General features: G+C 43.1%; 1 protein-coding gene across 1 annotated transcript in view; it reads left to right on the plus strand.

Annotated features, from left to right (window-relative positions):
* The first annotated feature begins 1340 nt into the window (after positions 1–1340).
* Positions 1341–18199, plus strand: part of LOC132471001 (potassium voltage-gated channel subfamily D member 3-like) — a 61001-nt gene continuing 44142 nt past the window's right edge. Inside the window, 2 exon segments of the mRNA XM_060069963.1 lie at positions 1341–1752; positions 2671–3843. Of these exon segments, the coding sequence (XP_059925946.1) occupies positions 2744–3843 (1100 nt within the window). The 5' untranslated portion in view covers positions 1341–1752; positions 2671–2743.

Consider the following 18199-nt stretch of genomic DNA (forward strand, 5'->3'; position numbering starts at 1 on the left):
AGATGTGATCTCATAAAAATGGGCTGAATTACTATGGAATGAAGTCCAATTAATCCTTTACCTCACCAACATTCTGGCATTATTTTGACAACATTCCCAGAAGACAGGAAATTCCGATCATACATTATGATATCTGTTGGTTACATTTTCAAAACGGTTGTAGAATGGTAAAAAAAAATAATAATAATAGTGCAAATGTACCAAAAGGTGAAATTGTAAAAAACATTAATTTGAATAACCAACAAATGTAGAAGTATTGTCAAATGGCCAGAGGTGCAGCTGGAAATACAATTATGATGAAACCCTTTGCTAACTTACCCTTAACTGAAAATGTAGTAGATTTGAATTATTATTAATCATCACCACGGTTAAAAAGGGTGGTCTTCCCTTTCTGTTCTTTCTCTCTAGCATTTACCTCCTTTACCTGTTCCCAATCATTAGAAAACCCACTTTGATTTTAAACTTAAAAAAGTGATGTCAGTCCATTTCTCTAACATTTCATGTTAATTTACAGGATTTCCATCAGCATCGACTTAAAACAAGTCTCTTTCATCCCTAAACCCTTTCTCCCACCATCTCCCCTGTTTCCTATTCCACTCCATATTTCTCTGACTTCAGTGTCTCTTACCTTCATCCTTTCTCTCTCCATGTCTTGGCTATCTCTCTCCCCTGAAAGGCCACACACAAGGCCATCCACTCAAAGGTCTTCATCAGGCACACCCTGCGGGAGGGGGAGGTGGTGTACTGCCAGTGTATACTGGCTGAGATTGAAGTACAGGTGAGGTGATGCTCTATTGATGAGAGTCACAGTATAGCCTCCCTACGAGGCTATATGGTCTTCGATGCTATCTGTACGCATCGTTCACGGGGCTCTGAAGTGGAAGGTCAGTTTGAACAAACCACAATGGAGGACACCCCGTACCGAATTTGGGATGACAGCCTTGTGCTATTCAGAATATAGAATAAGTATTAGGCCTATTAAGATGACATCGTAACTCGAACAACAATTATCATAATCATCACCATTGTAATTATTTATTGTATTTTTCGAGCATTGTTCGAGCAAGTTCTTCTTCTTACTTTTATTATGAATAGGCCTAGTAGTAGGTATTTTGTGATATTATATTATCAACAGCAACTTATATGGGCCAACTGTATCTACCATATATTATAGTACATATGGGTAGCTGAATTTCTAAGTCTTGTTCTGACACAAGCTATGAATGAGGCACACTGGTGTGTAGTCAGGCAACTTAATCCTGTATGCATGCAAAAAGAAAGAAGAAAACTGCGTTCAAATGAGCTAACAGGGAAGCGTTCATAACCTTTGTGATGGGGAAGCAGAGGTGCTGGTGGCGGTGGTGGTGGTGGGTGGAGGGCTCTTGGCGGCATAATGAGACGGGCTGACACAGAAGGAGACGCTAGTACTTTCTGGGTGAGAAGGAGCGCACTAGAGCTCCTGCACGACACCAACACTACCTTTTTAATATTCTTGGGGAAACGGCAGAAAATCGAAAGTGCGTTTCGAGCTCTTAGCGAGCCAGTTTCACCTTAGTGGAGATCGATTTCTGATTTTTCGATCCGTATTTAATTGGACGAGCAGCGCCGTCGCGGGGTTCAGGACAAAGGTACAGGCGACACTCGGGTGGACTATTCAGTCCAAATGCATCTCCAGAGGACCCGCGCTCTGGTACTGTGGACCCATCCTAGGATCCCTGTCACCCTTTCTCCTTGAGTCAGGACACAATATCGGTGAGTCTATTTATTTAATTGCATTTAAACTCCAAAATGTAAGTCGTTCGTATTTTGCTGTGACGGAATTAATGTGTTCGCAATTAAGAAATGTTATCGGTAGCCTCGAACTCAAGCGTTTATCATAGTCCGTGGTCGGAGTTTAGGCAATTCTTGAAACGACATTGTCACTATTCAACAGGTTTCAATTCATGGCGATATGCACTACGCTCTGCAGGCAAATAATACATCGCCCACTGTGAAGCGCATGAAGGATATGGAACACACACATATATCGTCAATCAAAAACACACACACACACACACACACACACACACACACACTCGCACATACACGCACACATACACACGCACACTATATTGTAGCCTACTGTTGCCGAATCTGCAGCTGTAAGCCTAAATAACTGTCATTGACGATATACGGCCACCCCAAGTGACTTAAATAAGAACATGCAGAAGGCAGATCATAAACCTAACTGCTACCGCAGTCAGCAAATCTTCCCTTTTGTTTTTTTAGGTACTTCTTAATTTATAGTGACTCATTTCTGAGAGTGTGACAGTTATTCAGTTAAAATAACCAAACATGTTTGCAGTTGTGCTTTTTGCCTATGTTTTATTATCTCACGTTGACTTCAACAGTGCAGTGTCTGGCTGGTTGCCTTGCACTCGTGTTGCCGTTGCCATAAATCAGCTTTTCCCTCAGTGCCGAATGACATTGCAATGAAACGTCTCCCTTTATTTTATTGTCAGAATAAAGTGGCGGTGCAAATTGGGAAGGAGATAAAAGAGGACTTAATTAATCAATGATGCAGCTGGTAGCTAGTACTGTAGCTCGTAGCAGTTAATCCAGTTTGCTTTTTTTGTTAATTCTTTCAAGGCTTTTCACAAATTCCCTCTTTGAATGTCTCAATTTGTTTAGATGAAAGTGGATCTCAAAGCGAGAGGCGTGTGACGGAGGGAGCGGAAGACCTCCTGCGAGAGTCTCCTCCGACATGGCAGGTGTGTCCGCATGGCTTCCCTTCGCCAGGGCGGCAGCCATTGGCTGGATGCCCGTGGCCAACGGCCCCATGCCTGTGGCGCCGAGGGACCACAGCAAGAGGAAGGACGAGCTCATCGTCCTCAACGTCAGCGGCCGGCGCTTTCAGACCTGGAGGACCACGCTGGACCGTTACCCAGACTCCCTGTTGGGCAGCTCCGAGAAGGAGTTCTTCTTCAACGAGGAGACCAAGGAGTACTTCTTCGACCGTGACCCCGACTCCTTCCGGAGCATCCTGAACTTCTACCGCACGGGTAAGCTCCACTACCCGCGCTACGAGTGTATCTCGGCCTACGACGAGGAGCTGGCCTTCTTCGGCATCATCCCCGAGATCATCGGCGACTGCTGCTACGAAGAGTACAAGGATCGCAAGCGGGAGAACGTTGAGCGTCTCCAGGACGACCAGGAGGAGAACAAGGACCTCAAGCTGCCCAACATGACCGCCCGCGAGACCATGTGGCGGGCCTTCGAGAACCCCCACACCTCCACCATGGCGCTGGTCTTCTACTACGTCACGGGCTTCTTCATCGCCATCTCTGTGCTCACCAACGTGGTGGAGACGGTGCCCTGCGGCACCTCCACGCAGCAGAAGGAGGTGCCCTGCGGCGAGCGCTACACGGTGGCCTTCTTCTGCATGGACACGGCGTGCGTGATGATCTTCACCGTGGAGTACCTGATGCGGCTGTTCGCCGCGCCCAGCCGCTACCACTTCATGCGCTCGGTGATGAGCATCATCGACGTGGTGGCCATCCTGCCCTACTACATCGGCCTGGTGATGACGGACAACGAGGACGTGAGCGGCGCCTTCGTCACCCTCAGGGTGTTCCGCGTCTTCCGCATCTTCAAGTTCTCCCGCCACTCGCAGGGCCTGCGCATCCTGGGCTACACGCTGAAGAGCTGCGCCTCGGAGCTGGGCTTCCTGCTCTTCTCGCTCACCATGGCCATCATCATCTTCGCCACGGTCATGTTCTACGCCGAGAAGGGCTCGTCGTCCACCAAGTTCACCTCCATCCCCGCCTCCTTCTGGTACACCATCGTAACTATGACGACGTTAGGGTGAGTGGATGCAAATTCCCCCCCCCCCCCCACCTGATGCTTGATAAAACGCATGATGCAAGCACACGGCCAAACAAGCACGTGCACACGCACGTTTACACACACACACACACACACACACACACACACACACACACACACACACACACACACACACACACACACACACACACACACACACGCACACACACAAGCACACATACTCTCAAGTCAATAAGCATATATGCACTTTTCTAAGACTCATTTTATATTATTACTGGCAATTTCTTTATTTTATAATACCCTCCTGCTTCTCCCTTCTAGTCCACTTTGTGTCTTTATGCAACATTTTTGCATAACTGAACACCTTATCTAGCCGGGTTGTGACTATAATATGTTTGTGATTGTTGTGTTTCTTTGGGGTCAGGGCCTTCTGCGCCTCTGCCCCCACTCTGTGGATCTGCTCCCCCTCCATATCCGCTGTGCCACTTCAGTGGAGTCCTTCAAAAAGCTCCTGAAGGCACACCTCTTCTTAGAGGCCTATGGCCTTTAACCTGCCCCCCCCCCTGTGTACACCTCTTGTAAAGCGACCTTGGGTACCTTGAAAGGCGCTATATAAATTGAATTTATTATTATTATTATTATTTATACAAATGGACTCTCCACGGAACTGAACCAGGATTTGGAACCCACATAAGCCCTGCCTGTCTCAAACAATATATGAACGGGCCTGCAGCTTAATTGAGCCTGTCATAATGAGTCATGCCATCGCTGGGTAGTGTTGCATTCACGTAGCGGTATCAACCCCTTTGTTTGCCTAACTTAAAACAAGCCAAATAAGGACATGTTTGTTAATGAGGGGTTGGGCTTGAGTCATCTGAAAGGTGATAATGCATGCAAGTGATGAGAAATCCCATGATTTGTTTGCATACATTGCGTGTTGCGTGTGAGCTGACTGTGCCATAGGTTCTTTTTCATTATTCATTGAGTGCAACTTTCACCTCCTCAAAGTACATGAATGCAGCCATTTAAACAAAGCTTCCTGGTAAACAAAGCATCCTGGTTGTTTTGACTTGCAGCCAACGTGACATTATGCCTTACAAATGACCAAATTAAACATTTGTGACTTCATGTTTTACAGATGACAGCACAAGAGTAAATATTGCATCTTTGTCCCACTGTGTGTGTGAGAGCTACAGTATGGCCCCCTTTGAATTGCCTTAAGAAACAGAATAATCAAAGTGCATCGCCTCAAGCTTCCAAAGAATGAAGCTGCACTGTTTTGTCGTATTTTTGTGGAAGACATTAGCGAGGCACCTTCCATACAAGAACATGTACCTCACAAGGGCTTTATAGTCCCACTCTGGTTTTAACTTCCTGAGACGACATCCCGAACGGCAGTGATTTATGTCCCCTCGTAAAAAGTTATTTCAAATCCGCCCGACTCAAGTTCTTGAAAACCAGGAAATGACACTGCATTGGGTGACACTTTTGTTATTCGTACGGGGGTTTCTTACTTGACAGTGCACCATACTGGCCTTAAAGGTGTGTATCTTCTTAATTGAATGGACCTGAATTATCAGGTTGTACCACCAACAGGCATGATCAAAAGGTTAACATGAATGTTTACATCAATGAATATTCACCATGCGTTTTTTTTTAAATTATTATAATTTTTTTTTTTTGGAAGAATGCTAGGTTTGGAATACATTCATATAGTCTTTTCCACTTTTGTATTCTCCCTGCTCTTTATGCAGACCATTGTCTGTCTGCCTGAGATAATCTTTGACTGTATATTCTTCATCGATAGATAAAAAGACTGGGCTGGGAGGGACCACTGAGACACTGTAGCTCACACTGCTGTTTAACACGTTAGCCAAAAAGGCGACCCTCAACCTTCTCTCACAGCGCGTGTTCACCGTTGTCGGATTCCGGAACGGGGGGCTTATTATTAACTGCAAGTCTACAGCGAGTAAGAGCCTTAAGAGGAAGCATACAGTACCTTAAACTCGCCAAGGAATGTAACTATCCCGCTCCTAAAAACTGTACCGTTAGCAACCTCAGTGGTCTGGGTCTTGTTAAGGGAATCATAACAGTTATTACATTTATTGTCTGACCGATGCTGTCAAAGCAGGTGTCTTTGGGCGTGGAGAATATAAAAGGTGCACTGTGTAGAATGGACTTGCCTATAGTGGAATGTAGTTGGCAAAAATGTAATATATTATAATAATTATGTTTTAATTAGTTTATAATCCCATTGAAATAAGAACCCTTGTGTTTTCGTTACCTTAGAACAAGCACTTTATTTCTACATAGGGAGCGGATCTTCTTCGAAGGGGGCGGCCATGTTGCCCCTCTCTCTTGAGCTGTTGCAAAACGCCCAACAGCTCAAGAGAGAGGGGTGATTTTAATCAATCCAAAGAGAGCTCTAGGAAGGAGGGGATTGTTTTATCCCCATGGCTACGACCCATTTGTTATACTTTTTTAGTACCGTCGTTGTGTACGAGCATTATAATGAGCGATGTTGCATCGTCAACATCGACCACTGGCAAGACGGCGCTCCACACACCTACACACGACGGGGCTTCATGTTCTAAGTGTCTGAGATGCATAACCTTCCGTCCCAGAGAGCATTGTGCTGTGGACACGTATAGTACTATAACGCCTGGTGTGTGTAGGTGTGTGTAGGTGTGTGTAGGTGTGTGAAGCTACGTCTGTTCAGCGGTTGATCTTGATGATCGAGTCCTAGAGTGGCTGAGGCTTCCTGGACCCTTATAATATAACGCCACGGTGTCTTAAGCAACAACACTCATTACAATGTTCAGCCCCATTATTGCAAAACACTCTTTTGTGATAGTTACTCTTGCCCTGGGATGGGCACTCATGGACCTCCGGCCTACTTGTCAAAACCGCTGAAGTGCCACAAGGGTAAGCAAATGTAATTACAATGTTTGCATTATTTGTTCCTTTGATTTGCACACTTAAGATCTCAAAACATCATTGCCTGAAATTGTCTTTTGTCCAGTGCTGTTATTTGGGAGTCAAAAACCGCATAGTAAATTAAAAAGTGTGCGTATGTGCGTGTGTGATACTCAAAACAATGAAGGACTCGGACACATCATACACCAGAGGAGTTGTCCTTGCGCTCATAAGCATGAATGACACTTGCACGCACGCACGTACACAGACACAGGCGCAAGCACACACACACACACACACACACACACACACACACACACACACACACGCATGCATCATGCACAGATTGTCGTAACTCTTGCATCAGCTCTGTGACCTGGCCTCCGTGAGTCCCTCTGTGGGAGCCCAGACAGGGCCGCGGGGTTGGGCTGGGTAATGGGCTGGAACCCAGGGCACATGTTGTGATGGTCGAGGGTAGTCAGTAGCCAGGGGCGGACTGGCTGGCTGGCGTGATCAGGAGCTTGGTTGCCTCCGACCATCAGGCAGTGGCAGAACCTAATCCACTAGGATGATGGGAAAGGAGTTAAGCCCTCTTTCTGCTACAGCCCCTGTCCCCTGACTCCTGCTATCCGTCTCAATGTGTTTTTTCCCTCTTCGTCGTCATCGTCTAATCATCATCTGTGACTGTGAGTGTGATCTGTATAAGTTGTCATGGGACCCATGATACATGGCAGGGCTAGCAGGAGTAGTCATTGTTGTTCCTCAGAATATCTTGTATTTAAGATTTAGGAGCTATTATTTGAGTGTCATCTGATAAATGTTAGTGAAATGGTCTGTGAGAATATCTGTTTCAAGTGGACTGGGCCAGTCTCTGTATGAGACCACTTCGATTTTGGACAACTCAATCAGAGTTGTGTGAGTGTATTGCTTCTCAACGTAAGAGAAATGTGTGGAGGGAGCAGAGAGCGAGTGGGAATTTTATTGGTTGTTGGATTTTAAAATCTTGCTCTCTGCTGTCCTTTTCCGGTCTATCTCTCTATATATATATTTTTTGTATTTCTTTTCTTCCTTCCTTCTGTATTTCTCTCTTTACAACGCTAAAATCTTGCAAACATCAACTTCAATATGCATGAGTAGACCGGCAGGCAAAAAAGCTGCTAATCTAAATAGCAATATTTAAGTATGCAAATGAATGCCACCGCTTTTCCCAATCATCCCCTCTTTAAAAAGGATCAAACCAATAGGGGGAGGGGGGGGAGTATTAACAAAGAGTGCTGACTGTGTTATAACCAGAGGCAGTCACCCTCCCAGTTGTGGAGTCCTGAGGCCTAAAAAAAAAAAAAGTTTGGTTCCTGTTGGTTGTCAGTTGAGGTCATGGGTAGGTAGGGAATTTTTTTTATTTTTTTATTTTATTTTTTCCAGTGGCAGCGAATGATAGGTAGGTTGTTTTCATTTAAAAACGAGAAAATTCGCTCATCCTTGTACAGAATGAAGAGGTGCTGTACCAAAACGTAATTATAGTTTGCATCAAAAAAAATGCAAACTATAATTTTATTTTTTTTATTTTTTTATTTTTATAAAGCTCATAAAATAATTTGGGTCGCACATAAATTGACAGGGTCGGTCGGAAACCGGAACCAAACAAAAATTTTTTTTAGGCCCGATGCTGGACATTCACAGAGAAGTGGCAGAAAGTGAGAGGAAACGCTGTTATGGATGTAGGTCATGTTCCCGTCTCTGCCTTAATCAGTGGCTATATATATATATAAACTGCTCCTCCTTTAGAGAGACATTCAGTTAGCTCATTCTTGGCTTGGCATGCTTCTGTGTTTTCCATGTCTCTCAGGCACTTTTAGGGACTGAGAGTGTGTATCATTGGCTGTATCATTGCTGTATGAGTGTGTCATTGGCCACTTGTTTGAATATGCTGATAGGCCTTGAAAATGAATGTGGGAGAGGGAGGAAGTGAAATCTGTCCCAAACCTCACTACTTCCTAATGTTGTTTCACAATATATCATATTATATGTCATATCATATGATTTTCTCTATGTTTAACATGCACGCACATGCTGCACACATGTATGCAAACATGCGCACAAACACCTTCAAATTATTACAGAAGGTCCTACCCAGAGACTAGGCCAATTTGTGGTGTGTGTGTTCCTCAAATGCATTTAAGAGTAAGTGTCATCTGATAAATGTTAGTGATAACAGCACTGGACAAAAGAACATTTCAGGCAATAATGTTTTGAGATCTAAAGTGTGCAAAACAAAGGAACAAATAATGCAAACATCGTAATTACATTTGCTTACTCTTGCGGCACTTCAGTGGTTTTGACAAGTAGGCCGGAGGTCCATGAGTGCCCATCCCAGGGCAAGAGTAACTATCACAAAAGAGTGTTTTGCAATAATGGGGCTGAACATTGTAATGAGTGTTGTTGCTTAAGACACCGTGGCGTTATATTATAAGTGTCCAGGAAGCCTCAGCCACTCTAGGACTCGATCATCAAGATCAACCGCTGCTCAGACAACATGCATCATGCAACAGTCATTTATAAATGCACACACACACGCACATGCACGCACACATGTATATGCACGCATGCGCACACACACCTTCATATTATTACAGAAGGTCATACCGAGAGACTAGGCCAATTTGTGGTGTGTGTGTTCCTCAAATGCATTTAAGAATAAAGGATAAATAGATCAAATGCCTATCATCCACCATTCAATATTTAAACTGTCGGAAAACAATCATGCCTTGATTTCATCTGCGCAGAAGAACAGACACCCTCCCAACCTGAGTAATTCAGGGAGGGCTCATTAACATGATTTATATTTTATACATTATAAATGTTATTCTGAAGACTAATTTAGTAAGTATTTTGTGTGTATTTATTTTGATTCATTATATGCACATATTTGTGTTTTGATATATGGCTTGTCTTCCTATTTTCAAATGTCATGATAAATCATACTGTTTCTTAATTACTTTATTTTGTTCCGAATGCGAGAGGCTTGAGTGACGCAGATGATGTTACGGGCTGTGTGTCAATTTGTGAGCGGAGTACAGCGCATCATTTGGTTAATAATTCAGCAACACCTGGAATAAGAATTTGGATGCAATGCTGCATGTTTTATAAGCAGCGGGAAGTTTCCATCCGCCCCAGACCTTGAGTTGGTGGTGCAGCCCAAGCATTCTTCAATGGCAACCTGCTTTCAGAGAGAATTAATGGGACATTTTGTTGCTCACGGGACCCCAAGGGTCAGAGCGAGCCTCACTTTGGAGAAAATTAGTAATATTCCTTCTGTTATCTGGCCAAGGAGCACTGCAAGCTAATTTCCCAACACAGGGCTTTTTAATGGAACCTTTCTAATGATAGCTGTGGAATTTAATTTAGCTCCAACCGAGGTTCATTTAACACCTAAACTCATTTAGGAAGAATTATACTTAAGGAGGATTGCAGTGTCGAGAAAGCCTAATGACCCCGTCTATATTGGCACTCGCTCACTCTTTGTCACTCTTTGTCACTCTCTCTCTCTCTCTCTCTCTCTCTCTCTCTCTCTCTCTCTCTCTCTCTCTCTCTCTCTCTCTCTCTCTCTCTCTCTCTCTCTCTCTCTCTCTCTCTCTCTCTCTCTCTCTCTCTCTCTCTCTCTCTCACTTTTGCACTCACTCGCTGTCTGTCTCAAGTTAAATGAGAAGACTAATTAATCTCCTTATTGTGTGCATATATGCAAATACATTGACAACAACTGTTCTCAACACACACACAGACACACACACACACATACACACGCACACACTTTACTGCAGCAATTGCATTCCTATATACTATTCTATATGACATATATTTTTTGCTGCATCATTTATCCTTTCTTTGCTCTTTCTATCTCCAGATTCCCTTAGATTATCTCATAGGCTTCAAAGTTGTATCTCAAGCCACGGCAATCAATGGTAGGCGACATCAACCTTGATGTATCGTTCTTTGGCCTGATTTCACCTGACACACGATGTAGTCAGATAGTAGGGGCTTCATACCCATTTATGAAAGTCTTGAGTCTGACATTTGGGCCTAAATTGGATTAGATTTTGTGTTTATATGGATGTGGTCGGATGGTGTGGTCTAAGGTGATTGGTTTTTGGGAAAGTTTCAACAAGAATCTCACTGACCTCAAAATCAGATTCAAGCAAGGTCCTAAAACCAAAATTCAATATAGTTTACAATTTATTCACAACCTTTCACATCCTCTTTGGAGCTGCATAATTATATATTCTCATATTTCTAACAACATAAGTGAGATTATCATCTAATTCTGACCCAGAATTTGAGTTAGCTGGTAATGGCAAATGACAGAGCTTCCATCCCTTTATCGGGAAAAAAACGAAGTGTATCAACGCTCAACAAAAAAGAACAAAGCACCTTGAAGGATGCAGTGTGTGGCGTGCTGTCCTCCTCTGATCGAGAGGGCTATTTTTAGAAGCCCTGCCCTTATCTCGCTATACAGTCCGCAAAATGCTTTGCTCCGCTAGTCACGGCAAGGTAAAATACACGTACTAATAACCTGCCGTGCTTGTCTGTGCCAAAGGAGGGGTATCTACAAAAACGGTGAAACCAGGCTGCGTACAAGTCTCGGGATGCCGTAGCTTACCTCGCAGAACACACACAGGTCCCCGGGAGTGCAAGAACCATGATACTGACTTAATCGCAAGCGATATGCTCACACCTTTGGAGCACGCGGTAGCAGACAGAGGCGGACTCATCCCTGCCTTGTTACAGGCCGGCAGCCTTTCAACGTTCTCGCCTCCTCATTGAACCCAGCTTTCTTTCATCTTCTTGTCGCACATTCATTTTATACCTTAAAATTAGGGATAGGATGGTATGAAGCCATTATCATGGCTGGTTATTCTTCCGGGTTTACAGTTATAGCTCGCTATTAGGATGTTATTAGACACATTCATGGAAATGTAGTGGCAATACTGTCCCCTTCACCAGATTAGTGTCCGTTGTTTGGAAAAGTCAATTGAGTGTGATTGAGCCGCCCACTGCTGAGGAAGAGCCCACCACTACCTGGCCTCATCCTCATCCTCAGAACTGTTTATCCGGGGGTCGGTCGCGGACACTGCCTGTCCTTATGCCAGCCATTATGGATGCATACAGCATACGGTAAAAACAACATCTGATTATCATGTATTATGCAATTGACATGCCGAAGTAGCTAATATTGATATTTGCTGTGATTAGATGTCTATTTACCGCAATTAAACATATTCACTGTAATCATTAAATAATCAAGCTTCTTTGCATACAATCTGTTTAAGTTGTAACCTTCAATTAGCTCGTAGTGTACACTCTCAAGAGCCTGCCCACTCACACCGACCAGCCAGCCCTGCTATGCTAGTTTGTGTCAAACAGATGTGCAGCCAGTTGAACAGAACACCGTATAATTTTTTATTCTGACAATCTCCCGCCTACTGACTGGGAGGGGCTCAAATGTACACAAATAATAATAATAACCTTTTATGTTGTTGATTACTCAGTTAAGTGTGTGTGTGACACACACAAACGCCAAACTGAGTAATCAACGACTGGCTGTTATTACAAACTCAGGCTCATGCTAGGAATGAGAAAATGGGAGGTTGGTTTAAATGTGCGTGCATGCGAAGAAACACACAAACACAAGTCCAAAACTCGTGCTCGCAGCCGTGATGAAGCCCTAACCTGTGTGAACTCTGGCCAGAGTGTTTGGATTATCAATGTGTGTGTGTGTGTGTGTGTGTGTGTGTGTGTGTGTGTGTGTGTGTGTGTGTGTGTGTGTGTGTGTGTGTGTGTGTGTGTGTGTGTGTGTGTGTGTGTGGTCTGCTTTGTTTCCATTCATTATTTGCCTACCTGCTTCTAGATGCGTTAACTGATCAGTACCTACCATGTGTGTTTGCCAGCATGTGTGTTTGGAACACATTTGTGTATGCTTCTTTGCTTCCACACACTATGCAGGTGTTTTTGTTTGTGAGCTTTTGTTCTGTTTGCATACACTTCTCCTTATCAGCCTGCACTTGTGTTTGCCACCCGGTCTGTGTTGCTGTGTGTGTGTGTGTGTGTGTGTGTGTGTGTGTGTGTGTGTGTGTGTGTGTGTGTGTGTGTGTGTGTGTGTGTGTGTGTGTGTGTGTGTGTGTGTGTGTGTGTGTGTGTGTGTGTGTGTGTGTGTGTGTGTGTGTGTGTGTGTGTGTGTGTGTGTGCGCGCACCTGCAGTATTGCCATGGGTATATATACGCCCACCTGACATTATAAACAATGCCAGACTGTTTATTTATGGTTCCTATTATAGTGTTAAAAGCTTCTCTGAGATACAGTAGCAGCCTCCTTTTCTTCTGTTACTCAGCTTTAAATAGCAATTTATATGCAGCCACAGTTAAGCAAATGGACAAAGTAAAGTGTATTTATTTAAATAAATAATGAATTCCTCTAGCATATGTTAAGGAGAATGTGCTCTTCTTTCTAATTTAAGAATTGGTGATATTTGCCAAAGTTATCTTTATGACAAGCCGTGAAGCACGGCGTGATGAGCTGTTCCTCATCTTGGCGTCATTGCAGTGTGTCAAAACACGGTCACACACAAAATGTTGCTTTAGTTGTTTTTCTGGCTGGAGGACCACACTGGGATCTCCAATGCTTTTAATCGACCGTTTCACCAATTGTCACACCAATGTTGTCAATGTCAACAATATATATATGGTATGTAACACAATATTACTCTGACATTAAATGATCAGTTGTAGCCACTTCTATTTGAGTTGTTTTTGTTGTTGGTATGGATTGTGAGAACAATTATGTAAGGATACTTATGGCATAGACTTATAAAGTACTACATTTAGTATAACATATTCTGAGATCATCCAGAGATCATTGGGTCGTAGTTAAAGTCAGTTACAGTCGGACTGCCCGGATACCAAGACCGAATGATCATCAAGAGATCTTAGGGTCTTAGTTAACGTCAGGTACATTCAGACTGCCTCGATACAAAGACCCAATAATCATCAAGAGATCTTAGGGTCTTAGTTAACGTCAGGTTCATTCAGACTGCCTTGATACAAAGACCCAATGATCATCAAGAGATCTTAGGGTCTTAGTTAACGTCAGGTTCATTTAGACTGCCTCGATACAAAGACCAAGAGATCTTAGGGTCTTAGTTAACGTCAGGTACATTCAGACTGCCTCGATACAAAGACCCAATGATCATCAAGAGATCTTAGGGTCTTAGTTAACGTCAGGTTCATTCAGACTGCCTTGATACAAAGACCCAATGATCATCAAGAGATCATAGGGTCTTAGTTAAAGTCCGGTGCAAGCCTGGATACCAATTACTGGCTTCTCATGGATGAAGGCTCTTGTGACAGCATTACAACTCAATGTCTTAAAGGGACTCTCACCTTTGTTGCATTTTTACACTTTTTTTGGATAAGGTTAAATTGGTATTAATAAGGTAATAACACTCTAATATGCAGGACAGACCCACCAGGAGTAAAAACAATATTACTCTCATAATATTTAGTGAAAACTTCAACCAATAAAATTCTTCGGACCGAAGGACCTTATTGGCCGACAGACCTGTCTGTTTGCTGCATGGATATATAAGGTTTTCCGTCTGCTTCATTCGGGCCCGCGTCATCAAGGCGCGTCCTCAACTAGAGGGTTTGTTTTGATTCCACGGCAGACAGTAGCGAGTAGCGACCGTAGCGACCGTAGCGACTGACGATGGCAGACCAAAGTGGTCCACGGCGTACTGAAACTGCACCATTCAGTCCGATTAGGGGACTCATCTCGGACTCGGACTCACAGAGTTACCCTCCTCTGGAGCCTCAGGAAGACCTCCAGACTGTTGGCCACCAACTGCACCATTCAGTCCGATTAGGGGACTCATCTCGGACTCAGACTCACAGAGTTACCCTCCTCTGGAGCCTCAGGAAGACCTCCAGACTGTTGGCCACCAACTGCACCATTCAGTCCGACAAGGGGACCCGATTCGGCCTCAGAAGCCAAGTGGTCCCGCTCCCCTGGATGATTCTCAGGACCTCCAGACCGTTGGCAACCAATTAGGGGACCGATTAGGGGACCCGTTTCGGACTCAGACGCGACGTTGTCCCGCTACTCTGGAGCTCCAGGAAGACCTCCAGACCGTTGGCACCCAACCGCACCATTTAGTCCGATTACGGGACCCATTTCGGACTCAGACGCGACGTTGTCCCGCTACTCTGGAGCTCCAGGAAGACCTCCAGACCGTTGGCGACCAACCGCCACACTCAGTCAGATTACGGGACCCATTTCGGACTCAGACGCGACGTTGTCCCGCTAATCTGGAGCTCCAGGAAGACCTCCAGACCGTTGGCAAACAACCGCACCATTCAGTCCGATTAGGGGACCCATTTCGGCCTCAGACGCTACGTTGTCCCGCTACTCTGTTTGTAATGCTCATACACCTTTCTTATACTCAGTGGGACCACTGTCCTTCAACATGGGGCCTCAAAACGGTATCACACGAAACCCATAAAATTACAGTGAGCCACCTGCTAAATTTCTTGTTTACTAGACCCCTGGTAGATATTATGACCCCTGGGAGTCTAAACACAACCCATGGGAGTCTAGAACTTTTGTACTCAAAAAAATAACGCTTAGTTTTGTACTTTTGTAAAATAACGCTTAGGGGGTGGGGCATTGGAGGAAGGCGGGATGATTTGAATGTGGTGTAATTCTCAAATGCAACAAAGGTGAGAGTCCCTTTAACCTTAAGTCTTTTGTTCCTCTAAAAAAATTAGGAGAGCAAATATAATTTACTTTTATATAAGTAATATTGAATGACTATTAATTATATAATTGTTACTATTACATAATTATTAATATAATATAGTTATTATGATTATTATATAATAATATAATGTATTGGTTGTGTGTGTGTGTGTGTGTGTGTGTGTGTGTGTGTGGGGGTGCGTGTGTGTGTGTGTATTTATGTTATATATATATTAATTTATATGTGTGTGTATATGTATTTATATATATATATATTAATTTATTTTATTTTTTCTTGAACATGTAGACATTAACAAAATAATGTTTAAGAATCAACATAGACATATATAACAAAATTATATATATATATATATATATATATATATCAGTGTTTTATGAGGAGTTATTGAACTGAGAAATTGAGGTGTCACAATGTGCCATCCTCACCCACCAAACTGCCCAAAGCATGTGCAATTATAAGGCACTTATGTTACCATAGTTCTCCTCAAAGAACATTTTCATTGCCATAAGTTTGATTTGCCAGTTGTAGGTTTGGCCCTCAGTTGGCCACATTTATTTTGACACTTTTTTGTTGGAACAAGTCTGGTTGTCAAAAGTGCCTTACTTTAATGTTTAAGTGCCTTACTTTAATGATTGTGGTGAGGAATTAGTTATTTTTAAAGGTATTTATCTGAAACAGAATATTAGTTTGCTAGGATTAATAAAGAGGGGAAATTGCTGAATTAATAATCGTTTAGTTGCATCTCCTGTCAGACCAGAGCATTATACATTAAACGGACATTTAACATTTAGGTCATTATTTTGTATAATTTAAGGCTTGTTTCAGTGATCTTCGAAAGGTGTCCTTTGCTTTTATTTACAATTTCCAAAATCTATTTTTCATTGTTCTGACAGAACAAGGGATGTTTAAGTACATATTAAAATTAATGACTAAATGTTCCTTTCCAACTGTGAACTCTACCACATTAGCAGGGGTGTCCTGAATTAGCATTAATGTTAGTTGGCAGAGTGACAAAATAATTAAAACAGTTTCATGAATAAAACAATTTGAGAAAACATGGGAGAAGTGGAAAGAAGTAAGAGAGGTCTTTGGCAGTTCCCTAGCAGCCCCACAGAACATTAATCAAGTCCCCCCCATGCTCACTCTGTGTTAAGTTTACACATTGACCCTGGTTTCATGTATGGTACTTTATGGGACATCTCTATTGTACTTGGTATAGTACTTTTTTATGGTATTTGGTATGGTACTACTTTATGGTACTTGGTGTGGTACTTGTTATGCTACTTCTTTATGGTACTTGGTATGGTACTACTTTATGGTACTTGGTATGGTAATTGGTATAGTACTTCTAGTACTTGCCATACTTGCCTGGTATGGTATTGTTTAATGGGAATTGCTTTGGTACTTGGTATGATACTTATCTACGCAACTGGGTATGGTGTTTCCCCCTGTTGCAGGCAAATTGGAGATTGTTGTGTGTGTGTGTGTGTGTGTGTGTGTGTGTGTGTGTGTGTGTGTGTGTGTGTGTGTGTGTGTGTGTGTGTGTGTGTGTGTGTGTGTGTGTGTGTGTGTGTGTGTGTGTGTGTGTGTGTGTGTGTGGGGGGGGGGAAAGGGGCTCTTGAAATGAATGAAAAATATATGAATAATAAAAAAATAGCAAATGAAAATTATTGAATAAGGTGCAAAGCAGCAGTCTGATTGCATTTTAGCCGGAGGGCAGTCCTGCCCCCTGTCCATCTGTTCCCCACGGCTGTATCCCAACCAGGGGGCCAGAGCTCCCCAGCCCTGCATGCACGTTGCCCACACGGATGAAAGTGAAGTGGCTGGATCCCACCGCCCTCCCAGAGCGAAGGTTTTTCAACAGCCTTCCTCGGGAAGTTAGGATTTAGCTTCTGGTGTGTGCTAAGTTTATTTTGTTGGTCTGTGTGTACTCGCTCCTTGTTGGGCTGGAATTGTTTCCATGAAGGCCAAATCCAAGGTTTGTAATTGAATTTGGCTGAAATTAAACATAAAAAAACAATGTAGGAAGCGGTCCCGTTATTTTAACAGACTCTCCATCAACTTTTTTGCATAATGAAATGAAAAAATAATTTCACTGTCTGCCGGTTTCACTTTTCTTCCTGTCACACTTTGTTTGCCTCGTATATTGTCTAAAGTAAAACCAATGAAGTAAATAATCCTCAGTGAAATGCGCTTAAACTCTTTCATTCACACCCTCCTGTGGTTTTCTTTGTTAAATCCTAATTGTCGCCTCTCAACATAATTCCCTAGTGCCATTAGCCCACAAAATGGAAAGCAATCTATGAAAATGTTATTGAGCATAGTCAAAGAAACTATAGTAGATAATAGCAAACCCACTGGAAGTATAAATTGCATATTGACTGTAGAGCTCAAGCTGCGCCATCTGTCTCCAGCCAAACAAGCCTGCAATACAGACCTGATGTTTTTCTTAAAACTAAATGACAAAGTGTACCAACAGATTGATGGACGCAAAGCGACAGCTGGGGATTGGCTGATTAATTACCCTGGAGGTGACGAATGCACCAATGGTGTCCCATTTCCCCGGATCAATTTGAATACCAATGGAAGCCAATAAACAGTAGCAGATGTACATGATGGAGTATTTTATTTATCCTGGGATAAACACATAAT

Source organism: Gadus macrocephalus, chromosome 13, assembly GCF_031168955.1.
Source record: "Gadus macrocephalus chromosome 13, ASM3116895v1".
NCBI classification, from domain to species: domain Eukaryota; kingdom Metazoa; phylum Chordata; class Actinopteri; order Gadiformes; family Gadidae; genus Gadus; species Gadus macrocephalus.